The sequence below is a fragment of the Calypte anna genome, chromosome 13 (assembly GCF_003957555.1).
Source record: "Calypte anna isolate BGI_N300 chromosome 13, bCalAnn1_v1.p, whole genome shotgun sequence".
Taxonomy (NCBI): domain Eukaryota; kingdom Metazoa; phylum Chordata; class Aves; order Apodiformes; family Trochilidae; genus Calypte; species Calypte anna.
In genome coordinates this window covers 14,536,724-14,561,291 of record NC_044259.1, presented here as the reverse complement: position 1 = coordinate 14,561,291, position 24,568 = coordinate 14,536,724, and the positions used below count along the sequence as shown (strand labels likewise).

The following is a 24,568-nucleotide window of genomic DNA, read 5'->3' as shown; positions in this document are numbered from 1 at the left end:
GGCCGGGCCGGGCTGGGCTGTGGCTCCGCTCCCCCCGCGGGGGCGCCCCCGCCGCCCCATTTAACGGGACGCTCGGTCTGTCCCGGCCTGTCCCGTCTCTTCTCGACCATGTCGCGCCTGTCGCTGCTGCTGGCCCTGGCTCTGGGCCTCGCCACCGCCGCCAAGTCCCCGTACCAGCAGGTCCTGCAGCACAGCCGGCTCCGCGGCCGGCAGCACGGGTAAGCGGCTCTTCATCCCCTCCTCCTCCTCCCAGGGACAAAAAAAAAAATAAAAAAATAGGGAAGGGGGGCACGACTTTTTTTTTTTCTCTCTTAATTTGGACGAATCCCGGTGGGAAGCGACGGCTCGGCAGCGGCGGCTGCTTGTCCATCCCTGCACATCGCCGCGGTCCGGCTGTGCAGAGCATTGTGCGGGTGCGGAGCCGCTGCAGAGCCCGCGGCTGGCGCGGGGCATCCAGCAGCTCGGCCCGGCCCAGCCCGAGGGGATGCTCTAGCTGGGTTGTTTCTTCCTGGGATAACGACTTTTGCTTTCATCCTGAAATAACTGTCTTTCTTTGGTTCACTTTTCTCTTCCCTTTCTGGTTGTCTGACACCCATAGTCAGAATACTTTGCCTCAGAAGGGACCTTAAAGATCATCTAGTTCCAGCCCCCCTGTATGGGCAGGAACCCCGAGATTTTGAAGGGTTAAAGATATTTTGAGGAAATAATTCTTATTTGCATGAATTTATAGAAGAAAGAAAATCAGCTCAATGGCAGAGAAGTGTCTGTGTGGGCACCAACTGAGTCTTGACTGGAAAGCCCAATAAGTCTTGAAAGTTTTTGTAACAAAAGTAATCACTTACTCACAAACCTTCCGAGATAAGCATTGTCCAGAAAGTTGCATGTGAACATCTTTTGCTTAAATGGACAATGTGTTATGGGCTGAGTAGTTTTAGTCTTCAGTGACAGCTAGAAAACTAATGTAATGTTAAATAGTTGTTCCTACTGCTTTTAAAACTTACTGGGATTTAGGAAGGGTGACAGGATGACAGACCTTTCTTCTGGCTTTTGTCTGTCACAATGATGACACTGATTGAACGGTAGCTTCCATTTAAATGGATTGCTGGAGGCAGGGTCATGAAATGCTTTTAAAACCCCCTGGGACTTAAATATTGTAATTTGATACATTATCTGGCAGTAATCCAGGTCAGTATATATGGAAAAAAGGTCTAATCAGGTCTAGTTTATGAATCTAGTCAGGTACAGAATCCAGCAGCCTCGTTTTGGTCTGCTGTCTAGTTGTAAAATCTCAATAATGAAAGAATTACAGTGATTTACCTACAAATCCAGTGAGTCTTGTTCTTCATCTCTACATGATCTGCAGCTAAGTCAATATCCAGTTGTGCTGACAGCCCTGAGGCAGAAGTTTGCTCAGATGCTGTGAGTTAGTACAGTTGTGGTGTAAATCAGTGCACCCATCTCTGCAGAGAGAAGCCTGTTGGTCCCTGTACAGTAAATAGAGGCACAGGGTAAGAGGGGATTGAGGTCCATGCTGGTGCCTGAGATCTTTGGGACATGCAAGGAATTACTATGCCAGAGTTTCCAGATGAAATGAAGTTACGCTGAGCTAAAACCAGGCACAGCACTTTGCTCACTGGTCCCTTTCTGAAGGAGGGAGAACAATTTACACCAAACCAATGTTTAAACATCAGCTGAATTTTGGGCATTGATTAATGATGTGCTGAAGAGATACAGCAACACAACACCAGTCAAAAACTCTTGGAGGTGAGGTATGCTGTTTTGACTGCAGGAGGGAGCTCAGAAGGGATATGCAACAAGGCCTGCCACCCATTCTGCTGTGAGCATCCCCCCCCCCATCAATACTTCTATTGAGCTGAGAGCAAGTTGGGTAGCAGAGCTTGGCTCTGCAGCAAAACTTGTACATCTTAATTAACTTTTTTTAATTGCAAATCAGCTCGAGCCTGGCAGAGGAGCCTGAGAAGTATATAAGGAATTTAAGTATATAAGGTATTTAAAGATTAAAACCTAGGAATGCTCTCCTCAAACCCACTTGGCTCTGTGGGCACTCTGTGGAGCTGAGGAGCTTTGTGGACGTAGACACAGCATGAAGCTGTGGCTGTATGGTAGGTCCTGCTCTTCCCTGCCTCTTCCCAAAGGGCAGCCCCTGCCCTGGCAGCTCTCAGCTGCTGCCTGCCAAGTGGAAGGCTTCAGCTGAAGAGGAACAATAGGCAGTTTTATCCTTGAGTCAGCGTGGCTGGCTGGGAAAGGCATGGCAGAGGTGATGAACTCCAACGAGGAGATGGGAGAGTGTTGACAAATTCATTTGAAGCCAGACTGGGCATAGTCCCAGAACAGGCTCGGTGGGGAGCAGCTACTACAGCCTGCTTGTGAGAATCATTGATAACACAGCCCTAAGGGGGTGGGGGGTGTGTTTGTGTGTGTGGGGTGGTGGATTTTTCTGCACTGAGGAAAAACTAGGAAGATTTTTCTCCAGTAAGTCAGGGAGGGAGCAGTGAAGCGGCAGTCTTGGGCAGGGAGCAGGGCAGTGCTGAGTTCAATGCTGTCCTGAAGGCTCAAGGGTTTTTTTGGCAGGCTGCTCCCGGGATACAGGGGAAGTGATCAAACAAGTCTTTCAGTAGCCAGGCTTGTCAAGACGAATATTAGAGGGATTGTCCACTGCCGTCAGCCAGACGCTGCAATCGAGGCAAGGTTTGGAATTCCGATGTAATTGGAACCAGATTTCGGTGGGGCCGGGGTAGCCGAGGTGGGCTGAGTCAGAGAGCACAGACGTCTCTCTAAGCAATGGTTTGGCATGGAAATTACTGAGCCTGGGTCAGTTTGCACCAGCTGAAAGTTTGGCTTTGTGAATTCTAACTTTCTTTTTCCGTAGATTCTTCCTCCTTGTCCCTCAGCCTATGTATGGATAAAGGGGATTAGATGCTTTCATGCAGGAACAAACTCCCATTACTGGATATGGCTGTAGGGAGGGAAATGGTGAGCCTAATTCCCCCAGGTCTCATGGGTCTGCATTTTTCCCCTGGGTTAGGACAAAGGTGCCAGGGTCAGATCCTGCCTCCACAGGGCCCTGCAGCAGCCCCATCTACAAAGGCTCATTGAAGGCAAGCCAAGCTCCTGCTAAGGCTGGAGTTGGAGTTAGTCAATGTATAGGAGACCTTCCTGTTAATTCATGCTAATGGTGGGCAGGCTGCTCTGTTTTGGAGAGCTGAATTTGGGATGCCAGTGGCTAGCAAACATGGCCACAAGGAAGAGCTGGTGGTCAGGCTGCAAACTTTGCTTTTGTTAATTTTGGTAGGGAAGTGGGCAGTGTCTTGGGCAAACCCAGAATGAAACAGGCTGCTGTTTGTTTTCCTAAACACATCAACAAGACCTTTACAACAGCATCTCTAGACCTCATCCAGACCTTCATTTGCACAAATGAGAACTCTGCCTTGGATGATTTATGTGTTTTGCTTGATTAGTTGTTTTCTCCCCATCTCCCTGCCATATTTTTGGTGCCACTTCCACAACTGGGGCAAAGTCTTGGTGTTGGGAATATGGTCTCATTTGAACTGAGAATCCCCAGCTTGTTTGAATGTTTTTTACACCTCCCTCAGTGGCCTCACATCCCAGATCCATACATCATACTGTGTGTTGTCCACATCCATGGCCTGGGCTGCTGGCCACAGATCATGGAGATGGTGAGCCAGGCTGAAATGCTGTGCTGGCCAAACTAGCAGTGAGTAATTTCCCAACTCCTGTTTGACCACATCTTTGCTTGCAGTGACACCATTCCTAATGAAACTGAGAGGCTGCAGTCAGCTCTTGGTAAGGGTAATTTGTGTAACACCAAGCATTTGCTTTTCTGGTTGAGAAGAGTTCCAGGTACCTGATGTAGCCACTGCCAACCCATGCTGTCACACCTGCTGTGCTGAAACCCATGTGCCACTGCTTATGTGTCCATCAGTAGCTCAGCATCCAGGCCCACAATAGCTTAAGTCTGTCACACAGCCAAAGCACCCATTCTGGTTTTGCTGAAAGGCTGTCTCCAGGCTGATAAATGCTCTAAGCCATGAAACAATGGGGGTTTTAATTTGAATTATTTTATCCATTTTACTTTATCAGGTTTTAGTTGGGACCCCAAACAGTAAGTAGCTGTTCACCATATGAATACAGACCAAGCTATTATTTTTACACTTCATTTTTTTTATATTTTGCTGAGAGGTGGAACATGAAAAAAAGTCAGTATTTTTCCATTCAATGAAGGAAGAGATATCCTGAGATGTGTCTTTCACTGCTTCCTCCACTTGATGATAGGCGTTTTATGCTCAGATCGAGCGAGCTGACTTGCAACTTTCAAAGTTTCTTCCTTTGCAACCCAACAGCACTTTTTGAGTGCTGTCAGGTGGGGTTTGGCTCCACATTGGGGGTCAACATTGAGAGGAGGGAAGGCTTACCAAACCCTGTTCTGCTTTGTCCTTACCTGTAGCCCCAACGTGTGCGCAGTGCAGAAGTTGATTGGCACCAACAGGAAATACTTCACCAACTGCAAACAGTGGTACCAGAGGAAGATCTGTGGGAAGTCAACGTAAGTACCTGAAGATCCCATTGAGGAGGGGAGTGCTGGGTGGGAGAAGCAGATGGAGTGACAGATATGGGAGGGCAGAGCCCTGGCAGAGGCTCAGCATGTCTACATGTTAAGAATTGTTTTAGTCTTTTGGTGTCAACAAAATATTTGGTTTTCCCAGTTGGCAAACGTGATCCTAAAACACTTAGATGTTAAGAATGAGAAGTACCATGTAAATACAAACTGCCATGGTTTATTCTAATTGCATTTCTATATATACTTTAGAGCTCTTGATGCTGTAACGATGTGTGTACCAGATGTTTTCTGGTACTCAGCAGCATCTCTCTCCATGCTAGGCACAATGCTGCCTAGCTTACAGAAAAAAAAAAAAAGAAAAAAAAAAAAGAAATAAAAGGCAAACCAGAGCTGAGGGATATTGGAGAGAATATAAAATTCATCTACATGTGTTTGCTTTGGAAGGGCAAATAGAAATAAGGGGAAAGAGCTGTCAGTTTTAGCCAGCACTCTCTGATGACTCCAGCAGGAAAGTTAATTAGACTTGCAGGCCAATTCCACATTTAAATTTGCAAACAATAACATGCAAATAGCTATTTCATAAAGTATCTGTGCAAGCAGCCTTGGGACATTCTTTTGAAAGATGTAGTCAGCAGATAATTAAGAATATGCATACTTGACTCTCTGCCAGGCTGTAGATCAGGAGCAGGGAATTTTTTTCCTTGGTAGAGGCCAAACTGGGCTTTCCTACACTTTTGCTGGCCCACACTTCAGCACCCCCATATTACCCAGCATCAGTGCTGAGGTGTAGAGCTGTGGGCTGGGTCTGGTCCTGGTTCTGCAAGGTCAAGAAGAACAAACAGAAAATCACCTTGTGTGTTTCTGATAGAATCCAAGGTAAATTTTAAGTAGATTTATAGGAACCTGTTGTTCTTTACTGCAGAACTGATAACTTCTGACCCTGTAGTCAACAGCAGCTTTGAGATCCTGAACCATATTGCTTTTATCTTGGTTGCTTTTGTCAGTTTAGCTGTGATAGCTAGTTGTTGGGATGTGTTTCATGTGGCTGATGTTGGTGTTGTGAAGAGGGAGGCAGAGTAGGATTCATCACTGTGCATCTGACCTTTCCTTGTGCTGCCCATGAACTCATCTAAAAAGAGGGAAATTCTGTACTTCAGGAAGATATACTGCAGCATGTACCAGGCAGTGGGAATGTATAGTGGGTTTCCTTATGCCCACTTTACAGAAAAAAAAAAAAAAAAAAAGAAAAAGAAAAGGCAATGTAAAAACAAACAAGAGACAACTACCTTAATTCTGCAAAACCATCAAATCTGAGGAGACTTAATTTGGGTGATTCGAGTTCAGGCTTTTTGGATGTGAAATGGCCAAGGTGATGATTTAGCAATATGGTATCATCACTGTCTCTTCTGATAACAGAGCAGCTTAGCAGGTCTCCAAAGCAAACATGACTCAGCTGGGGCTGCAGGACAGCTTTGCTTTTGCAGTCACTGAAAGGCAAAGCGATCCAGCAGGGATTTCTTCAGCTCTGAAGCAAGTGAGAAACTAACCTCATGTAACCCAAGTGTGCAGCTGGATTTGGCAGAGGCAAACTCATCCTCTTATCTCTGGAAAGAGGTGGAACAACTGGCATTTGGCAGGAGTTCAGGATGTCATTCGAGGAGATGTGGTGATCTAACCTCATTTTCTCTGCTTTTACCCAAAGTGCCTATGATGATGCAGAGCTGAAAGAAAAACACACAGGGCATTAACCTGCCTGCTAACCTGTGAGATAATGTTCCCATTAGACATGGAATTTGCCCACTATTCTTTGCTTTGCATCATCTCCACAATGGGTGGTATTGTCTTCTCTCTTCCCAGTCATTTTTGCTTCTGGCCCTACTTTGCCCTTTAACAGCACTTGTGCAAAACAAAAGACACATGCCTTGACTCAGATTTTCCAGAGAGCCCTGTGACAGCTCTGATTACAATGTTTACTGGTGATGGCTCCCACTAAATGTGTGTTCCTGGCGTATGGAAGTAATCAGGAGTCATTTGGGCCATAAAGACCATGATGCATTATGCTGTGGTGGTCAAATTCTTAAACCAGTATCAGGGGTTTGATGCTGGGCCATGCTTAGCACCCAGGAGAGCATGTGGGCACAGTTAAGGGTGTTCAGCACCCTTGAAACTGGATGGTTTTGTAGGACTGAGAGAGGTTTTGAGAACAAACACCAAGTGCCTTCAAATGCCATAAGGAGAAAGGATTTGGCATGTTCATCAGTAGAACTGGGTGGATCCAACCATTGAGTAGGATACATAGTTAGAAGGTGTCTCCTGAAGTTGTGTGTCCTCCTGTTGATAAGGGGATCTGCTCCATCAGCCCTGGAAAGATGGTGGAGAGGGATAAGTACAGTTATTTCCCTCCTTCTCTTAAAAGGTTTTTCCTACCTGGAGGAATCTTGGCATGGGAGACACCTGATGCATCTCGCCTGCTTCACGTTAGACCTGGCCTGTTTTGCCTGCTTTGCTTTTTCTTGTCCTGCTCTGAGCACTATTTAAAACAGGTAGTAGAGAGGAAAGTCAGTGAGAGAAGAGGTACTGTGGAGAAGCAAAGCTGTGCTCAGTTTAGAGCAGAGAAGTTCAGCCCCAAGTTCAGAAAAGCTGCTGCAGGCCTGTAGCACAACCTGACTCCTTGGATGATCCTGTGTCCTTGGATGCAGAGTGACTGGAGCAGCTAGGAAAGCCAGCAGGAAAACCGTGATGTACCTGGGGTTTAGTCTTGTCTCCAGGTACATCACCTTTGGTTGCTGCTTCAGGCTCAGGGCTGAGGGTGCTCACAGTCACCCTGGGGTGCAGCGTGCACCATGCTGAGTTGCTTCAGAGCTGTGATGAGAAACCAATGGGTTTGGGCTGTAGGACAGGGGCTTTTGGTGAGGCTTTGCAGCCTTGCATCTTCAGCAGCATCTTCTGGTCCACAAGGGTGGAGTACTGGGACTGGATGTGCATCATGGCAATTTCAACTCATACATCAGAAGAGGACTCTTACCTCTTCATCTGCCTTTTTTTTCTGTGGTGTTTTGTTGTTTTTTTTCTCTTTGCTGAAGCATTGGCTCACACAGTTACAGGGAAAGTAGACAGAGGATTTATGTACATTTTTTTTATCACTGCATTACTTGCTGATGAAGTGAGATAAGACAGTTGGCAAGAAGTCTGACACTGCTTTGATTTTAATGAGCACTGAAACAAGATTGTTTGGGTAATTAGGTAATTTTCCACTGTTGGTTATTCCAGAGCCAAAGAAATATGTTCTGTAGAGTATATTCTCATAGTTGTGCTGGGTTGTTTTATATTTTTTCTCCCTCCTTCTTGCACTGGACTCATTCTTCCAGAGTTGAGGTTGCAACCCAACACGTCCCCATGCACTTTCTTGTCTTGAGAATGAAAATACAACTTACATAAATGTGGTTTTTGATTATTTTTTGAGGAATAACTACTGGCAGAGAGTTGACCCTTAATACATTCTTTTTTTTTTTCCCTCCCTTTTAAATTAACTTTCCTTTTCTTGTCTGATGTACTCTCCTCAGTTCAGGAAAAAAAATTACTTTCTGGCACTTACTTTACAAAAACAAAACATATGGGTTTTATTACAGGAAATTATTACAAATGGATCTTTATTCACTAATATATGCCTAAGCTTATTTTTATTACCTTGAAAAATGCACTTAAAATTTAATTTCAGATCCTAAGAATGCAACAGCACTGAAACAATGACTAATAAAAGCCAGGGAGCTTGCTCCTGCAGTCAGACATGGAGAGATGTTTAAAAAATAGTGTTTCAAAACCAAAGGCTAAAAACCTATAGGTTTGCCTTGACATTACTCAATGAGGAGGTCAGGAAATTGTGGTCAGAGGCATTGGTTTGAGAGTGGATGAGAAATGCTCTTTGTATGAGGGCATTGCTTGTTGAACCCCCATGGCTGGCACCGGCTCTGTCCCCCTGCAGTGGGTTGTAACTGCTGAGCAGCCACCAGAAACAGGGATGGACTTGGCAGTTCTAAAGGCTTTTGTGTAATGGCTGGGAGGTGTTCAGTTTTTTTTTTTCCTCTGAGCTGCTTGGCCTGGTTAGAGAACTTCCTTGGGCAGCAGGCTGTGATTCTGACCCACCTAGAAGAGGACCTGTCAAAGAAAGAACCTTCCTTCCATAGAGATGGCTGCCACAGCACTCCTGAAAGTGGAGCAGAGCAGCCTTCAGCCTCAGCTGGACTGCTCCTGCCCAAGGGCTGGAGGTGGCCACAGGACCAGCTGGGAGGATGCCCTGAGCTCAGCACCTTGGAATGGTGCTCACATGCCTTTGGGTGGGCTGAGGGGTTTTGCACTTCCGCTGAGTCCACCAACCATGGGAGGGCAAATGCCTGAGGCTGTTTTTTACAATCCCCATCTCTGGCTCCTTGTGGGTGCAAACACTCAGTTGAACATCTCTGTATTCACCTGGCCCATTGCAGAGGATTTCTGGTGTCTAACTCCAAACTCTGGCATGCAAAACACATAGCAGATGATGCTGGTAGGTGACCTTCAGTCAGTGAGTGAGACTGAGGACTTGACAAAGCCCCTTCACTGGCAGAGCTGGCCCCATTACTGGCCTCAGAGCTTCTTGCCATTAGATTCCCTTTTGGGGATGGGGCTGGAGATGCCCATCAACCCACTGAAAAGCAGCTTCTCCATCTTTTTCTGCTGTTCTCCACTCCCGGCGTGTGCCTGGCTGTGTGCATCAGCATCCTGCCCCTTTGTCACAGCCCATAAATCTCCCATCCATCTATAAATAAAGGCTTATGCCTTTTAAAGTCTACGTCAGCACTCGGGAATTATTTATGCTGAACTTTGGAATGATTTCTCTTTAATCAGCTCTACGTCTTTGATTACAGGTCTGAACCAAGAGAACTGTCTAGACTGGATTTATTTTCTAGGGTGAAAAAAAGAAAATGGGAGGTAGGGGAGGGAAGTGGTGAGGGGAGAAAGTGGCGGGGGGAGAAAGTGTGTGTTTGTAATGAACATGAGATGGAGGGGCTGGGGAAAGTGGAGCAGCAGGGTGTTAAGATCTCCAGTAGTCAAAGGAAGGGATTGCTTTAGGCAAACTCTTTCCCACATGGAATATATAATGTCTAGACAATCAGTCTGGGTTTGCTTTGTAATTCCCTTAGGAAACTGTGATACAGAATTTATTTGCTTCTGTCACAGAGAAGCAGGTATTTGTTTCAGTTACTGGATCTTAATTACCCTGAAGAATTCCCTCTTAAACCCCAGGCATTTCCACTGTTTGTTAACAGTGTTAAAATGATGACAAATATCTGAAGCTTGAGGATCCTCCTCTCTCTGGGAGTGTGCTGAGGCTCAGCAGTACAGCATCTTACTTGTTTCCCACCCAACAGGAGGGCAGAGGAACCACTTGTTCTGTTACTGGAGGAACACCCATTCCCTGGCTGCCTTATTTCATCAGTCAGGTGGCCTTGCTCCTTTCACACCCAGCCTAAGAGGGGAAAGAACCCCACGTGAAAAAGAAACACACAACTTCGGGACTGTTTTGGTTTTTTTTTTTCTATTTTTTTTCCCTATTAATGGCCAGCTTCCAGAATCAGATGACTTTTATTTCCCACTGAGCTGCAGGTGGTGGATGCAGTATTCAGGCAGCTCTTGTTCTTTTAGGGTCTGAAAATCTGCAGGATGGCCCTGAGTGCCAAAGGTGGCATCTCTGGCCCCTTTGGTTTGACTGGGGGATGGTGTTTGATCAGAGCAGCAGTTTGCTGCCAGCCAGAAGGAAATGCTGCCCTGAGAGTGCTCACAGGGACACACTCCAGCTTAGCAAAGGTGATCATGCTGTGGTGCAGCCCAGGGTGCCTTTGGTTGCCATCGCCAGTGATGTTTGTCCTTACAGGGTTTATCCCAAGCCCTTGTGCCACAACCAGGGATTCTTCTTCCCCTCCTGGTTGGTCTTGTGGATTTTGCCAGAAGTAAGCAAATAATTTCTGGTGCTGGACAAGAATGCAGTGAAATGAAAGGGAAATGCTTGGCTGGTTTGGTAGAGCAGCCATGATGGAATTGTGGCATCTTGCCCAAACAGTGATCACATGTGGCAGCAGCAGTCAGCTAGGGATATCCCCACATCCTCCGGGAAATGTGCCTAAATGAACCAGCACTTGCAGTATGTTGCATAGATGATTTGTTGGGTTTCCATCCACTGTTTGACAAAGGCTCCTGGAAAGAGGGGGTGGGGGGTTTGAAAAGAAATTGTATCTACTTTTGTTCTGAGGAGAAACTGGCAACATGCAGTCCTGAAGGAGATAGATAAAAATTGCAGTTTTTCTGTTGTTCAACTCTGTATTTCTCATGAAGATTCTGCTTGGGGAGATTTCCAAATATGGATGGATACAGAACTATAGCAAATGAGGAAAAGACAGGGAGACACCATCAGTTAATCTGCCATGTCCATCTCTCATTGCAGAGTAATCAGTTACGAGTGCTGTCCTGGATATGAAAAAGTTCCTGGAGAAAAAGGCTGCCCAGCTGGTAAAAATATGTTTGACATTTTTTAGACTGCCTAAAATTATGCAGCTGCCCAGTAAAGGGAAATGTTAGAAAATTATTCAAAGTGGATTTGATGTTTGCAATTTGTGTGCTCTGTTGCCACGAGCAAGTCAAAAATGGACTCAGTAGAGCAGCAGCTGAGTGCCAGATCAGCTCCAGAGCATGCAAAATGTTCCAGACAACTTAAAACCTTGGATATAATTAAACTTAATCAAGCATGGGAGGGCCAGAGGGAACTACTTATTCCAACAAGTAATATAACTGTATTGGAAATGCAACACAAAGGAGCGATGAGCAGTAGACAGCTCTGCCAACCTCTGCTCGTTTTCCTTCTGGCAAGCATGAGGTTAGCAAAACTACATTGAGGAGAAATCAGAGCTCAGCAACTGGTGGGGGTTGGGAGGAGATTAACTGGGTTTCTTGAAGAAAGAGAGATTCTGCTTTTACTTTCTGAATGTTTCCTTCCACAAAACTTTGATGCCACCCAGTTTAACCACATGGGCTGGTACAGATGGGGGAGTGGAGACTGAGATCAGCCATGAGCTGCTAGCTCTGAGCACCAAACCCCTGAGTACAAGCAAGCAATGAACATCTTTGCTTGCCTCAACTCACATCTATCGAAATTTGAACCTGGAGAGATGCCTTAGATCTTGGATTATGTTGCTGCAATTGAGGCTGGAGCTGTCAAGCTGTGATGATTTATGATCTAATTAATGACCAGACAGGAGTTCCCAGTTCATCTCCCCAAGCATTCTCAGCAGCAGCTCTCCTTTAATTCAGCACAGGGCAGGGAAGGATGAATGATGTGTTGGGAACATAATCTTCTCTTCTTTCAGCACTGCCACTCTCAAACATCTATGAAACCCTGGGAGTTGTTGGGTCTGCCACCACACAGCTCTACTCTGACCGGTCCAACCTCAGGCCAGAAATTGAAGGACCTGGAAGTTTTACAATTTTTGCTCCAAGTAATGAAGCCTGGGCTTCCTTGTCTGCTGTAAGATATAATTGTTCTTCTTTCTTCTCTTCCTCTGGCTTTCTCTGGTGGTGATCCTGCTCAACAGGGGTCTGGATCCAGCCCTTTCTGGTAGAACAGTCCTGATGTGGGAAGGACTATGAATTTCTAAAATGGGAGTCACTTTACTGGTCCAGCAGCTCCAGAGCTTTGTTTCTGAAAGACCCAACACTGGAGAGATGTGTATGTAAAAAAATCACCTCATTCAGTTTTCACTGCTTCTTACCATTAAAAGTCACAATAAGACCTGCAGCATCAGACTTTCCATACCTTTTGATTTTCATTGCTGACCCTCTTAATTTGAAAAGATGGTGTAAGACTGAACATGTACCCTAACACACATCCACATGTACCCCCCCATCCACCCTTGGAACACCCTGGAAACAGTCAGACCTCCTGGCTCTCTCCTACAGCGAGCTTAATTTCATTTAGCCTGGAAAAAAAGCATTTTTCTGGTTTTCAGGAAACTCTGGATTCCCTGGTCAGTAACGTTAACATTGAGCTGCTCAACGCCCTCCGCTTCCACATGGTGAACAAACGTGTCCTCACGGATGATCTGAAACATGGGACCACACTTAACTCCATGTACCAGGACCTACCTATCCAGATTCACCACTATCCCAATGGGGTAAGACATTTGTATCAAACCTACTCACAGCTTTTCTCCTGCTTTGGACTTCCTACCCTGTCTTTGGACCTCCAGGAGTCTGTAATGCTTAGGTTGACAATTATTGATTTAGGGTTCATATTTAGAAGGGGGCCTAAAGGAAAGGTGGGGAGGGACTTTTTACAAAAGCATGTAGAGATAAGACAAGGGCAATGTTTTCAAGATTTAGATTAGACATTAGGAAGAAAATCTTTTAATGAGAGGGTGATGGGACACTGCAACAGGTTGCCCAGGGAGGCTGTGAATGCCTCATCGCTGCAGAGTGTTCAGGACCAGGTTGGATGGGGCTTAGAGCAATCTAGTCTAGTGAAAGATGACCCTGCAAATGGCAGGGGGGTAGGAACTAGATGATTCTTAAGGTCACTTCCAACCCAATCAAGTCTGGGATTCTGTGACTTATAAGCAGATCATTTGATCAATGCTGTATGCTTGCCTCAGCAGTGGTTCTTGCATGTTTTCTCTGTCTTGATGATTCAGGGTAAACAAAACCACTAATTATTTTCAAAGCTCTTTACACATGAAGCGTTTCAAGCATTCTTGGTGGAGCGTTCTCATTCTTAGTGTGTTTTTCTTTAGGAAACCACATTTCTGCTCCTGCTGATTCAATATTCTAGCTCTGGCTGTGTTTGAAATAGAAAGACAGCAGAGGCTGCTTTACCTTCTTGTTGTAGGGTACTTAACACCCTGTGGCTCTTTCCCTCTGCAGATTGTGACAGTGAACTGTGCCAGGCTCTTGAAAGCTGACCACCATGCCACCAATGGGGTGGTTCATGTCATTGACAAAGTCATTGCCACCACCACAAACAGCATTCAGCACATCATCGAGACTGAGGAAAGCCTGGAAACCCTTCGGGTGAGTCCATCCCACCTGTGCTCCAGAGATCCCTAAAGATGCTCTGTCAGCTCACTCCCAGTGAGGTGTCACCAGGAGCTTGTTAGTGCCTAAGTGCTGTGACCCTAAAGCTGCTGATAAAATAGTTTGTCCCAGTATAGTTTACTTTACTTTTGGAGGAGAAGTGTTTGATACCAGCATAGGTAGGGATTTATGAGAATAATTGTCATCCTGATGTTTTTTCTTTTATTATTTTTTGCTGTCAGTGAAGAGATGTGGGCTGAGTCTGGGTTCTCACTCTTCTATAGGAACCTCAGCCTTGGGAGATGCTAACTGTTCAGATGTGATGAGTACTGATTTATTTGCCTTGGTATTTGCCAAGTTAAGGGATACCTTAAAAAGCACAGGGGTTTTGCAGCTATCCAGTTGTGGGTTCTGATCTGAATTCATTGCTGGAACTACTGTGACCCTTTTGAGACGTGTTGGGGTATTCAAACTAGCTCTCAGTCTTGCCAAAAAATGGCTTGTACTCAAATTTCTGGAACACAAGAGAACCACGGAGCTAGGTCAGATTTATAAAGGGAGCAAAGTGTTGAAAGAGGCTATTCAGGGTTTTTTTGTAACTCCTCTGAAGTTATAAAAGCCTTAATAAATCTGGCCCTTAGTATGTGCCTGAACAATGATGCTGACCTTTGTATTCTGGCTGAATGTCTTTTACCCTTTCTTCTCATTCCTCTGAAGGCTGCTGTGGCTGCTTCTGACCTCAACAGCCTGCTGGAAAGTGAAGGGCAGTACACACTCCTGGCTCCAACCAACGAGGCCTTTGAGAAGATCCCACGAGAAACACTGAACAGGATCCTGGGGGACCCAGAAGCCCTGAGGGGTAAGTGCTTGTTTACTGTGTCCATGGAGAGGCTGAAGAGATTTTTCAGTTCTTCTAAACTCTTTGTCAAGGATGTCTGAATGGCTCCTTGATGCATTCTGACAACAGCTGCACTAAACATATTTGACAAACTTCAGCTTTTTTTAAACTGGGCAGCCAAGAGTTCTTTGGATGATGTAGATGTGGTAGATGTGTAGACCTGGCAGAGAGGGTGTGATGGACATGGAGGAGGGAGCTGAAGCAATCCTTTCTCTGAGTTGTCCTGTTCTTACCTCTGATGTCAGAGTGGTTCCAAAGAATGTTTATATATATATTATACCTTTATACACTCCTTTAAAACTCCTGTAGAATATTGATCTCCATCAGTCTGACAAGTGTCTAATCAATGTAGCCTCTCCTGAAAAGTGAGTCAAATAACTATAGAAAGCCTTTCTAATGCTGACAAAGGTGAATAAAAATTACTCTTTTGAGGCACTTGATTTCTGTTAAATTAAACCCAGCACAATTTAAAATGGCTTCATATCTGTTGGAGTGGAGCCCCACACAGTGCTGTGCAGGAGGTCCTTCCCTCGAACAGGAGCCCTAAAAGCTGCAATAATTTTATAGTTGATTTTCCCAGCTCAATGAGATGCTTCTGTTACAGACCTGCTGAACCATCACATCCTGAAGTCAGCCATGTGTGCTGAGGCCATCATTGCTGGCCTGACAATGGAGACTCTGGAAGGGACCACCTTGGACGTGGGCTGCAGTGGGGAAGAGCTGACTCTCAATGGGAAGCCCATTATTGCCAACAAGGATGTTCTGGCTACCAATGGAGTTGTGCATTTTGTAAATGAGCTGCTGATCCCAGACTCAGGTACTGGTGCCTCTCTGCATCTTGCTGTCGCCTTTCTTTTGTCTGTTTTGCCAAGAAAATACTTGATTTCAAGGGCGTAGATGTCTTGTAGTGATGGGCTGAGTGCCCTTGATGCAAGGTTACTGTGTGTTGCTTTTCTTTACAGCAAAGACCCTGTTTGAGTTGGCACAAGAATCTGAAGTTTCCAAGTCTACAGACCTTTTCAGACAAGCTGGTCTCAGTTCTCATCTAACTGGCAGTGAGCAAGTGACCCTCCTTGCTCCAGTGAACGATGTCTTCAAAGGTAACCCCAGGGAGTAAATCCCTTTCAGCCAAGTTTCAGTGCACAAGTGTGCAAATCTTCTCACAATTCATAAGTGAATCACTGGTTCTGTCTCTATTTTTGCTGCAGAGGGACTCCCCATTGTTGACAGCAACATGAAGAACTTGCTTCTGAACCACATAGTTAGAGACCAGCTCTCCTCAAAATACCTTTACCATGGGCAGAAGCTACAGACTCTGGGTGACAAGGAACTGAGAGTTTTTGTGTACCGCAACGTAAGTTGCTGCAGCGTGTGATGCTGGGGAGGACTGAATGGTGCTGGAGGTCTGGAATGTCGTGGCCATCGTGTAAAAAGTGTGGCTGAGCATTGTGGAAAGTAGAAAAATCTCTTTCGAAGCCTACGCTAATTAAATATGGGTTTTCTGCAATTTTGTTTGCAGAACCTTTGCATTGAAAATGCCTGCATTGCTGCCCATGACAAGAGAGGAAGGTTTGGGACCCTCTTTAGCGTGGACAAAATGCTGACTCCACCGTCTGGCTCAGTGATGGATGTTCTCAAAGCAGACCATCGCTTCAGGTCACCTTTCTGCTCTTCCTACGTGCTATTTAGGAGAAGGGCTGTCAAAGCAGTTTCTATTTATTATGAGTCGTAGTCATGAATGAGTGTATATATTTTTTTTTACATAGAAAAGCATCCAAAACCATGGTCTCACCCCTAAATTATAGGGAGCAAGACTTCAAATAACCCTACAATGAGTGTAAGCCAAGAGTGTGTAGTCCCCTTAGTACAGGAAGAAGCTGGTTCTCAAACGATCTCTGCCCATCAGAACCACTGTGGCCAGGCCTCTGTCTCCTCTCTGTCATCAGGTCCCCAAGAATTCAGCATTCTCAGGTTGCTTTGCCATTTCTCAGATGTTCTGGTTGGACCTCAGGGGTTCATTTCCTACTGAATCAACAGTTTGCTTAGTTGGTTTTCTGGACACCAGCAGGGTTTTCCAATTGTAACTTCACAGCTCCCTTTTGAACACATCAAACAATTGGTGAAAGACTAATAAGAGTGGTTGATGGTGAAGTGGTTTGTGTGGGTTTGTCTTGCAGTACCTTGGTGGCTGCCATCCAGTCTGCAGGTCTAACAGAGAACTTGAACAGACCAGGTACCCTGACAGTGTTTGCTCCAACAAACGAAGCTTTCCAAGCCATGCCCCAAGGGGAACTGAACAAACTCATGGGTGAGTATTTGTAGATGAGCAGCTGCTGGGGGTTGTTGGCATGATATGGGAAGGATGGAGAAGTTTCTCTGCTGTATCTCATTCTTTGACCCTGTCTGTTGGAAGTGTGGGCTTCCTACACAACCGCTTTGAGTAAACCCCATCCAGGAGAAGGCTGCAGGTGCACAGAGCAGCACTGAGCCCTCACATGAAGTATGGGCATAGCTTTGAACTTTCCTTATACTTGGAAGACATTTCTAAGTGTCTGCTACAAATTTATTAGGACTTCAGTTTGGCTGCACTGGCTGTTGTAAGCAAGGTAACTCAAAGGGGTTTCCAGAGGCACCAATGAGGTCTCTGCATTTCTCAGGGATGAATGAAGTGAAAATGTGGCCCTCAGCCATGTAGGATCAGGGTGTCTAAAATAAACTATATAAATAGAAAACCTGGTCCACATTCAGCCTCAGGTTACACCGTATGAAATAGAAATAGGGATAGGATGGAGCTGCTTCTGCATCTGTGCCTAGGTGGACAAAGCAGGAGGCCAATCTGACCCTGAGAAGACAACAGATGTTCCAGTCTAGCACAAAGACCAATATCCTGAAAAGCACAGGCGTGCCTGCTGGGTGTGGAAAAAAGCATGGGAATGTTTAATAACTCTCTTCTGGATAAGCAGCACTATCTTTTATTTTGTTCATGTTGAAAACCAGCTGTGGTTGGAAACAATGTCAGGTATTTGAGTGTAATGTCTTCTCATCATTAAAGCTCAACCAAACATTGACATCATCATTTGGGAAGCATCAGCTCATGGTAGCTGGTTATCCTTTTAAGTGCAGTGATGAGGAACTGGTCATATCAGACTGTACATCCAGTCTAGTGCTTAATGTGTAAATATTTCAGAACTGTTTTGCAACTATGGTAAATGGCTGCAGGAATGAAGTATCCCTATTGGGGATGCTTCAGATGTTCTCCTTTTTTTTTCCCACCCAAATATTTAGCTTATGCTCCCTATGAAGAAGTGGATGAGGATGCTGAGTGTGAACTGTGGCCACCCTAGAAAAACTATAATTGAAAAAAGCTCACAGTGTTTTGAGATTGTTGCAGGAGCTGCTCTGGTTTCCTAGATGGAGACCATCATCTGCACTAGCTGTTCCTCATTGCCTGTGGGTTTTGTCAGCAACTTTGCATCCTCTAATAGAGATGGAGGAGGGCTCTGAGCCCGTGCTGTGCAGGTCACTGCCTCTTCTGGACACGGAAAAGTGAAGGGGAAGTTTTTTGTCTTCCTAATATCTGTTTCAAAGCTCAGCTAGATGAGCAGAGACTCACTGAGGATCAGGAGAGCAATCTGCAAGCCAGTAGATAGATCTCTCCTGCACTTTTCTCCTTCCAACCCCAGGATCCTGCAGTTTCAGCAGTGAAGGTTATTGCCAAGTGACACTGGTGCTGGCACAAGTCTTGACGTTTGCAAATATCCAAATACTTTGTCTGCTTCCTTTATTTCACATAGACCTTCTCCCCCCCCCTCAACTTCTTTGGGAAGTGAAAGCAGCAGCAGAAGCAGGTTCCTCTTGTGCACAGTGAAGGAATAAAGGACTGAAAAAACAAGAGAGAGGGATTTCATGGTCAGGTTGGGTGAGACAGCTAAGCTGGGACATAGGGAGAGTGTCAGGGACTCACTGGGATCCTGACCTTAATGGACAGGAATGGCCTCAATGTCCTAACCAGCTCCTACCAAGGTCCTTCTGCCAGGTCTTTTCAAATTCACATTGTTTCGTTGCACTTTCAGGAAATTATGGTATTTTCCATGTCGTCTCATTCCAGCACATGAAATGTGAGAAACAAACGGTGCTGCTGTTTTGCAAATGTAAATGTTTTCATCCCCCAGGTAATGCCAAGGAGCTTGCCAACATCCTCAAGTTCCACGTGGCTGATGAGATCCTGGTGAGCGGGGCAGTCAGTGCCCTTGTCAGGCTGAAGTCCATGCAGGGAGATAAACTGGAAGTCAGCATGGTGAGACACCTTGGATGGGCTTTTGTGGTCTGCAGGGCTGCAGTCTGTGTTCACCTGCCCATTTTGAGGCCCAAAGTACATCTGTGCTCTCCTGGGTGGTGTGGGACCCCCAGCTAAATGTGTGTGCAGAGCCACCAAGCAGCAGTTTCTGGGCTGTTGCTGTGTGTTCAGTCCAACAAGCTGGCAGCCTTAAAATGTGGTTTGTTTCAGCTTTCTCCCCAGAAGACCAACGTAAATGATTTCCAGGAGCTGTTATAAATGTAACCCTGACTCATGTGGGAACAAGCATAAATAACTTAAATGAATAGCTTGTTCAACTAACGTGGCTTTCTTAGTGGAATGAAAATGCTCTCTGCATGGGTTCCCTCAGAGCAGCAGGGTTTATTTAGATTTACAATTTCATTTCACAAGTTCTGCACTGCATTAGGAAAATCTAGGAGCTTCCATTAAGGGAAAAAAAAATATATTTCAGAAAAATAATAAGTCAAGACCTCTGTGCATGAGAAGGAAAATACTTCTGAGGGCACTGAGTTGGCCAACTTGAGTGATGGACTCTTCCCATGTCCTGCCCTGGTCTGCTGCCTTGATGCCATCTCCAAAGACATCTCTCTTGATGTGAGCAGAAGCACTTACTGTCACCAGGTGGATGTGTTTTGCTGCCATGGGACAGCATTCCCAGCCTGTGCACCAAAAGGCTCCAGGCTCCAAAGCCACTCCAGGACAACTGCTCAGGCTGTAATTTATTTTTATATTCTCCTTAATTGGCAAAAGGAAAGAAACCACCTACAGCCATCCAGTAAATGAATGAATGCAAAGTGAGGGGGTTTTAAAATAATGTTGGAAACCTCTGATGACAAATTTTCTCATTTTCTGCTTTTTATTTATTTTTTCTCTTTTCCCGAGCAGAAAAACAATGTAATACATATCAACAAGGAGCCTGTTGCTGAAAGTGATATCATGGCCACGAATGGTGTAATTTATGCTGTGAACTCTGTCTTGCAGCCTCAGGGTAAGTCCAGGGTTGGAAATATCCAGAGCTGCACCATTAGAGCAGAGCTGCTTTGGGAGGGAGAGGTGACACCCAGCAATTGCTTCAGTTTCTTGAGGAGGATTAGCTATTATGGGATTTTCAACAGAAAATAATGGAAGGAAGCAGCCTGTGGGCTTCTCTGAGTATTTCTATGCTAACTCTATCCTACTCTTAGCTTCAAGGCCACAAGAAAGAGGTGATGAGCCTGCAGATCCAGCATTAGAAATCTTCAAACAGGCATCTGCGTTGTCCAAGGTAAAAGAGAAAAAAAATCTCTCTCTGTAAGCTACTGAAATGACAGTTTGGTAATAGTCATTGGAAGATAATGTCACATTCAGATTTTGACTTCCAAAGACAGTGAGCTTCTGTGTTCTCACATGATTCAGTTATATTAGAAACAATACATTTTGCAGCATGAAGCCCACAGTTCTGCAGCACACTGTGAAAGTAACTATATATGCCAGCCTTCAATAATATATATCATCCTGAGGAGTCATTCACCCATAGTTTTTGGAGTCTAGGACAAATATATTGACATGCAGACTCTTATAATTATCAGAGATTTGTTGTTTTGATGCAAACTTTGTGTTTTCTTTCCATGCAGGTTTCTCAGAGGAATCCTCGACTAGGTAAACCAACTTCTTTGCCTTATTTCTAATTTCCATCCCCTGCCCCTTAAAGACAGCTTTATTCTCTTGCCTTGCTCCCAGCAAGAGGCAACATAACCAGGATGGGAGGGGACAGAGGGATGCTGTGTGTCTGTCCCACCCAGCTCTGTCTTCTCCTTGCAGCACCCGTCTACTCCCGGTTACTGGCGAGGATGAAGGAGAACTCGGGTGGATACTGAACTACATCCTAAGCAACCACAGGCAGCCTCTCCATCCCATCCACTCCAGCTGACAGCTAACCAGAAGGACAGAATTGTTGTTAAAAACCAAATATTACCCTTAAATTTATTTTTGTTTCTAATCAAATGGGTAAGAAAAATTAAAAGCCATATATATATATATATGTATATATTTTAAGACCGTTTTTATTGGGTTTTGACCTTAAAGTTCCCACACCGAGGATAGGGTTTGGGTTGGGGTTTTTTTGTTTGTTTTTTTAATTAAGTTTGGGGTTTTTTTTCACAAAGTAGTCCCTAATTTGCAATTTTAACATGCCCAGTTTGAGGCTTGATACATTCATACAAGGTCAGGTGCTTAATTTTGCCCTGGTTCAGGAGCTCAGATTGATTTTTAGACCTCACCTTGGTGCTCTCACTGGGGGAGACCCAAAGGGGCTGAATAAAAGCCCCTTTTCCAGGCTCCCAGTGGTACCTACTGGCACTGCAAACTCCAGGCTCCCAAAGCAGGAAGCCAGGTACAATCTCACTGTAACCCCCTCCAAACCAGTGCCAGAATTGGGAAATTTTGGCCAGAATGACTTGGCAGGGATTGTGCATGTTCAGCTTTTTGTGAGCAAATACATGACCCGGGGCCAGATGTGAGGCTGGGTGAACAGTGATTGCTTTCACTGGGGAGGAAGTAAATTTGTTGAATTCATTAAGCATTACCCAGGCAATTTTGTTTCCATGTTTGGTTTTTTTGGTTGTTTTGTTTTTAAACAAGTGTGTGTTTCCTTCTTCTCCTGTTTTTTAAGTCTTCCATGAAATTTTGAATTTAAGGCTTTTAACAAAATCCTCTCCATTGACATTGAGAAAAAGGCATAATTATAAGCTATGGTTTGAATTGGTTTGGGTTGGTTTTTTTTTTCTTTTTTTGTTGTTAATGGGTTTTGTTTATACCCATGGGTTTTAACTATGCTGCATTTTGTTCACAAGATTGAAATGAGAGTTCTCCCTGGCTGAAGCCTCCCAGTAAAGAACAATTTTTAAAGAATGGTTGGTCTTTTTTTAATAAAAATTAAAAATAAAATCAAAAATATAAATATGAAAAGTGATGATAATGCTTGTTTGCTTCTTGGTTTGATTTGAATTTCCTGATGGCCCAGTTTGATCACCTGAGCACTGGGAAGGAGTGGTGTCAGGTTTGCTCAGATCACTATTAACAGGTCTCATAGTTACTAGAATGGGATGGCCAAGCAGGATTAGAAGACAAAAAAGAAATGAAGAAAAAGGGTGTCAAGCACAGAATATGAAAAAAAAAAAATCCAGATTGTTTTGGTCATTCTGTCTGAGAAACATGCTGGTAGTTTTTTGCTATTACAACCCCAAATTGAAATGCCATGTGCTGTGAGCCATCTGCATAACTCAAAGGGGTGGAAAATAATCAAGCTCTTCTTTTATTTCCCTTCCCCAACCTCTCTTCTCATCTTTTAATTTTTCTGCCATGATACAGTCCTGTTATTTAAGGCTGGAGTGGTGATAAATGGAACCATCTGAGGTACTTCCCAGCAGCCCAAGGAAGAAGAGTCCTATCAAGGCACTGGCTCTTGAGAAAGTCTCAGCTTTTTGTAATTAGAATAATTAATTACTATTAGAATAATTAGATTAATTAGAATAATTAATCACTAACTCCTAAAAAAGCCTGAGAGAGAGGAAAAGCCATCTTGCTCAGTAGTAGCACCTATGATTGCAAGGGTAGTATTGCCTTTTCTTTGTTTTGCTTTGCTTTTCCTTCCTCCCTCATGCTTCCTGGCTCGGTGATACCAAGTCCTTTGCTCCTTGGGATGCTGGGAAGTGGCTCTGACCTTTGTCTAGGTGAGTGCCCCTCACTAATGCCTTCTTGTTGTCAGCTCTGGTGACCAACCAAGTGTTTCTATGTGAAATGAAACGACTTGAGTAGATGGGATTAGGGGAACGTTTGCTTAGATGTGCTCAGTAACTACCAGAAGTCCCATGAGCAGTTGTCTTCTCCTCCTGGGAATACAGCCCTGGCTTTCCACTGCCTGGCTTATGGGCAGGGGTTGGGGATGGTGATCTTTGTGTTTTGCCTGAATTTGCTGGCTTGCTTTGAGGGGGACACCAAGTTTATGAGTCCCAGCAGCACTTGCAGTAGATAAAGGTGTACTATCCTTTTAAACTGTTCCTTTTTTCCTCTCTGCTATCTCTTCTGCTATTGGCTCCATCTCCATAGCTGCTGTGAGATGCTAGCAGCTCTCCTGGTCTTTTGGGTGTAGGGCTGGTGTCCCTGTTGTGTTACCTTTATCATTTCCCAGGGATTCCCCATCCTGGGAAGCCATCTACTAAGTCCACAGGGCTTTAGTGCCTCCAGATGACATTTCATGTTGGTGGAAACTCTTGAGGTGGTTTAATTCCCTCCCTTTCCCTGCTCCAAGCTGGTTTCTCACCCTACTCTTCTCAGGGAGGGTTTCCAGGTGGCTGAAATCAACAGCAATGGTTGAGCTGCTTTTGATGGTCAGCAGGGACTGTATCTCTTCCATTGATTCAGTGACACTTTGGGCATTTTTTCCCCTATGGATGTTCATCCCTGTGCCTTATCCCTGTGAAGAGAGGGTGGGTGCTGGCAGCCATCCCACCAAAGGGAGTGAGATGTTACTGCTTCAGTCTTCAAGTGGTACAAAGGGAGGAAGCGAGAGGAGAGCAGCTGGAAGATGGGGAAATGAGGAGTGCTGAGATGATGGGAATATGAAACCTATCTGCCATTTTCTAAGAAATATTTTTTTCAATTATTTTTTTTTTATACGATGAAAGGTGGAAGTGAAAGGAAGAAGGAAGCTGCTGGTGCTGAGGAGAAACAACTCCTCTGGGGAAGTGCTGGCTGAGGGGCTGAGAGCTCTGTGGGAACCTGAGGGATACCCCAGCCTGAGGGCTGTGGTGTGATGAAGGAGCTGGGTCTCCCCTCTGTCCCCACCCCATCCAACCCCACAGCTCTGGCTGTCCCTAGGTAGTGATGCCTTAGGGTGGGGGGGAGAAGGTTCACCTGCTATGTGAGGGACCAGGTTGCTGCAGAGTCCTCAGGGCAGCCTTGGGATGAGGAGTGTTTAGGATTAGTCTTCTCAAGGCAAATACCACTGGGGTATTAAGAGTGCAGATGAGGCTTTTGGAGGAGAATCTTGCATTTTTTTCCTCCTTTGGAGTCAGGAGTGTTTTTCTCTTGAAAATCTGCAGGAATGTGCTGCTGCCCTTATTTACTTATTTCAGAATAAGGACTCCTTCACTTCCAGTGGCTCCAGTTCAACAAAATAATTAAATGTATGTAGAAATCCATTTGGAAAAACACAGCTTTTAAGTGTGCCTTCTATATCCTGAAATCCTACTGATGCCTGGGCTGATGAAGCTGTAAGCTGCGGGCACCCCAGTCCCTCTGCCCAGCATGGTGTGTGCTCTCCTAGCAGTGCTGCTGGTGTCTTTGGACACGGGGAGAGGCTCACATGATGATGTGGCTCCCAGTTTATGGTGGGCACCTCAGAGGTCAGGCTATGGGTCTCCAAGTCCTCAGATAGAAAATATTTACAGCCTTGTCCCTGACAACGCTCCATCCATCCCTGCAGTTAACCAAAGGGACCTGATTTTGCAATCTCTGCCCACATGAATGGCAGTGACACACCCCGCTAATCACCCCTGCACTGGCACCAACAAGTGATTAAACCAGCAAAAGGGGCTGGTTCCCTTCCTTAGCTCAGAGCTAAAGAGCCGGAAAAAGTGGAATAAACAAAGCAGAGCTGTGGGGTGGTCACGCAAGGCAA

At 45.1% G+C, this 24,568-nt stretch overlaps 1 protein-coding gene across 1 annotated transcript; it reads left to right on the top strand.

Annotated features, from left to right (window-relative positions):
- TGFBI (transforming growth factor beta induced) lies at positions 1–21,777 on the top strand. The gene is made up of 17 exons (XM_030459339.1): positions 1–218; positions 4,487–4,585; positions 11,076–11,140; positions 11,995–12,152; positions 12,634–12,798; positions 13,544–13,690; positions 14,411–14,552; positions 15,196–15,408; positions 15,554–15,691; positions 15,800–15,945; positions 16,111–16,247; positions 16,769–16,899; positions 18,764–18,888; positions 19,795–19,897; positions 20,094–20,173; positions 20,523–20,547; positions 20,710–21,777. The coding sequence occupies exons 1-17, from the start codon at positions 109–111 to the stop codon at positions 20,763–20,765; spliced, it is 2,040 nt and encodes a 679-aa protein (XP_030315199.1). The 5' UTR covers positions 1–108; the 3' UTR covers positions 20,766–21,777.
- Positions 21,778–24,568: the final 2,791 nt, after the last annotated feature.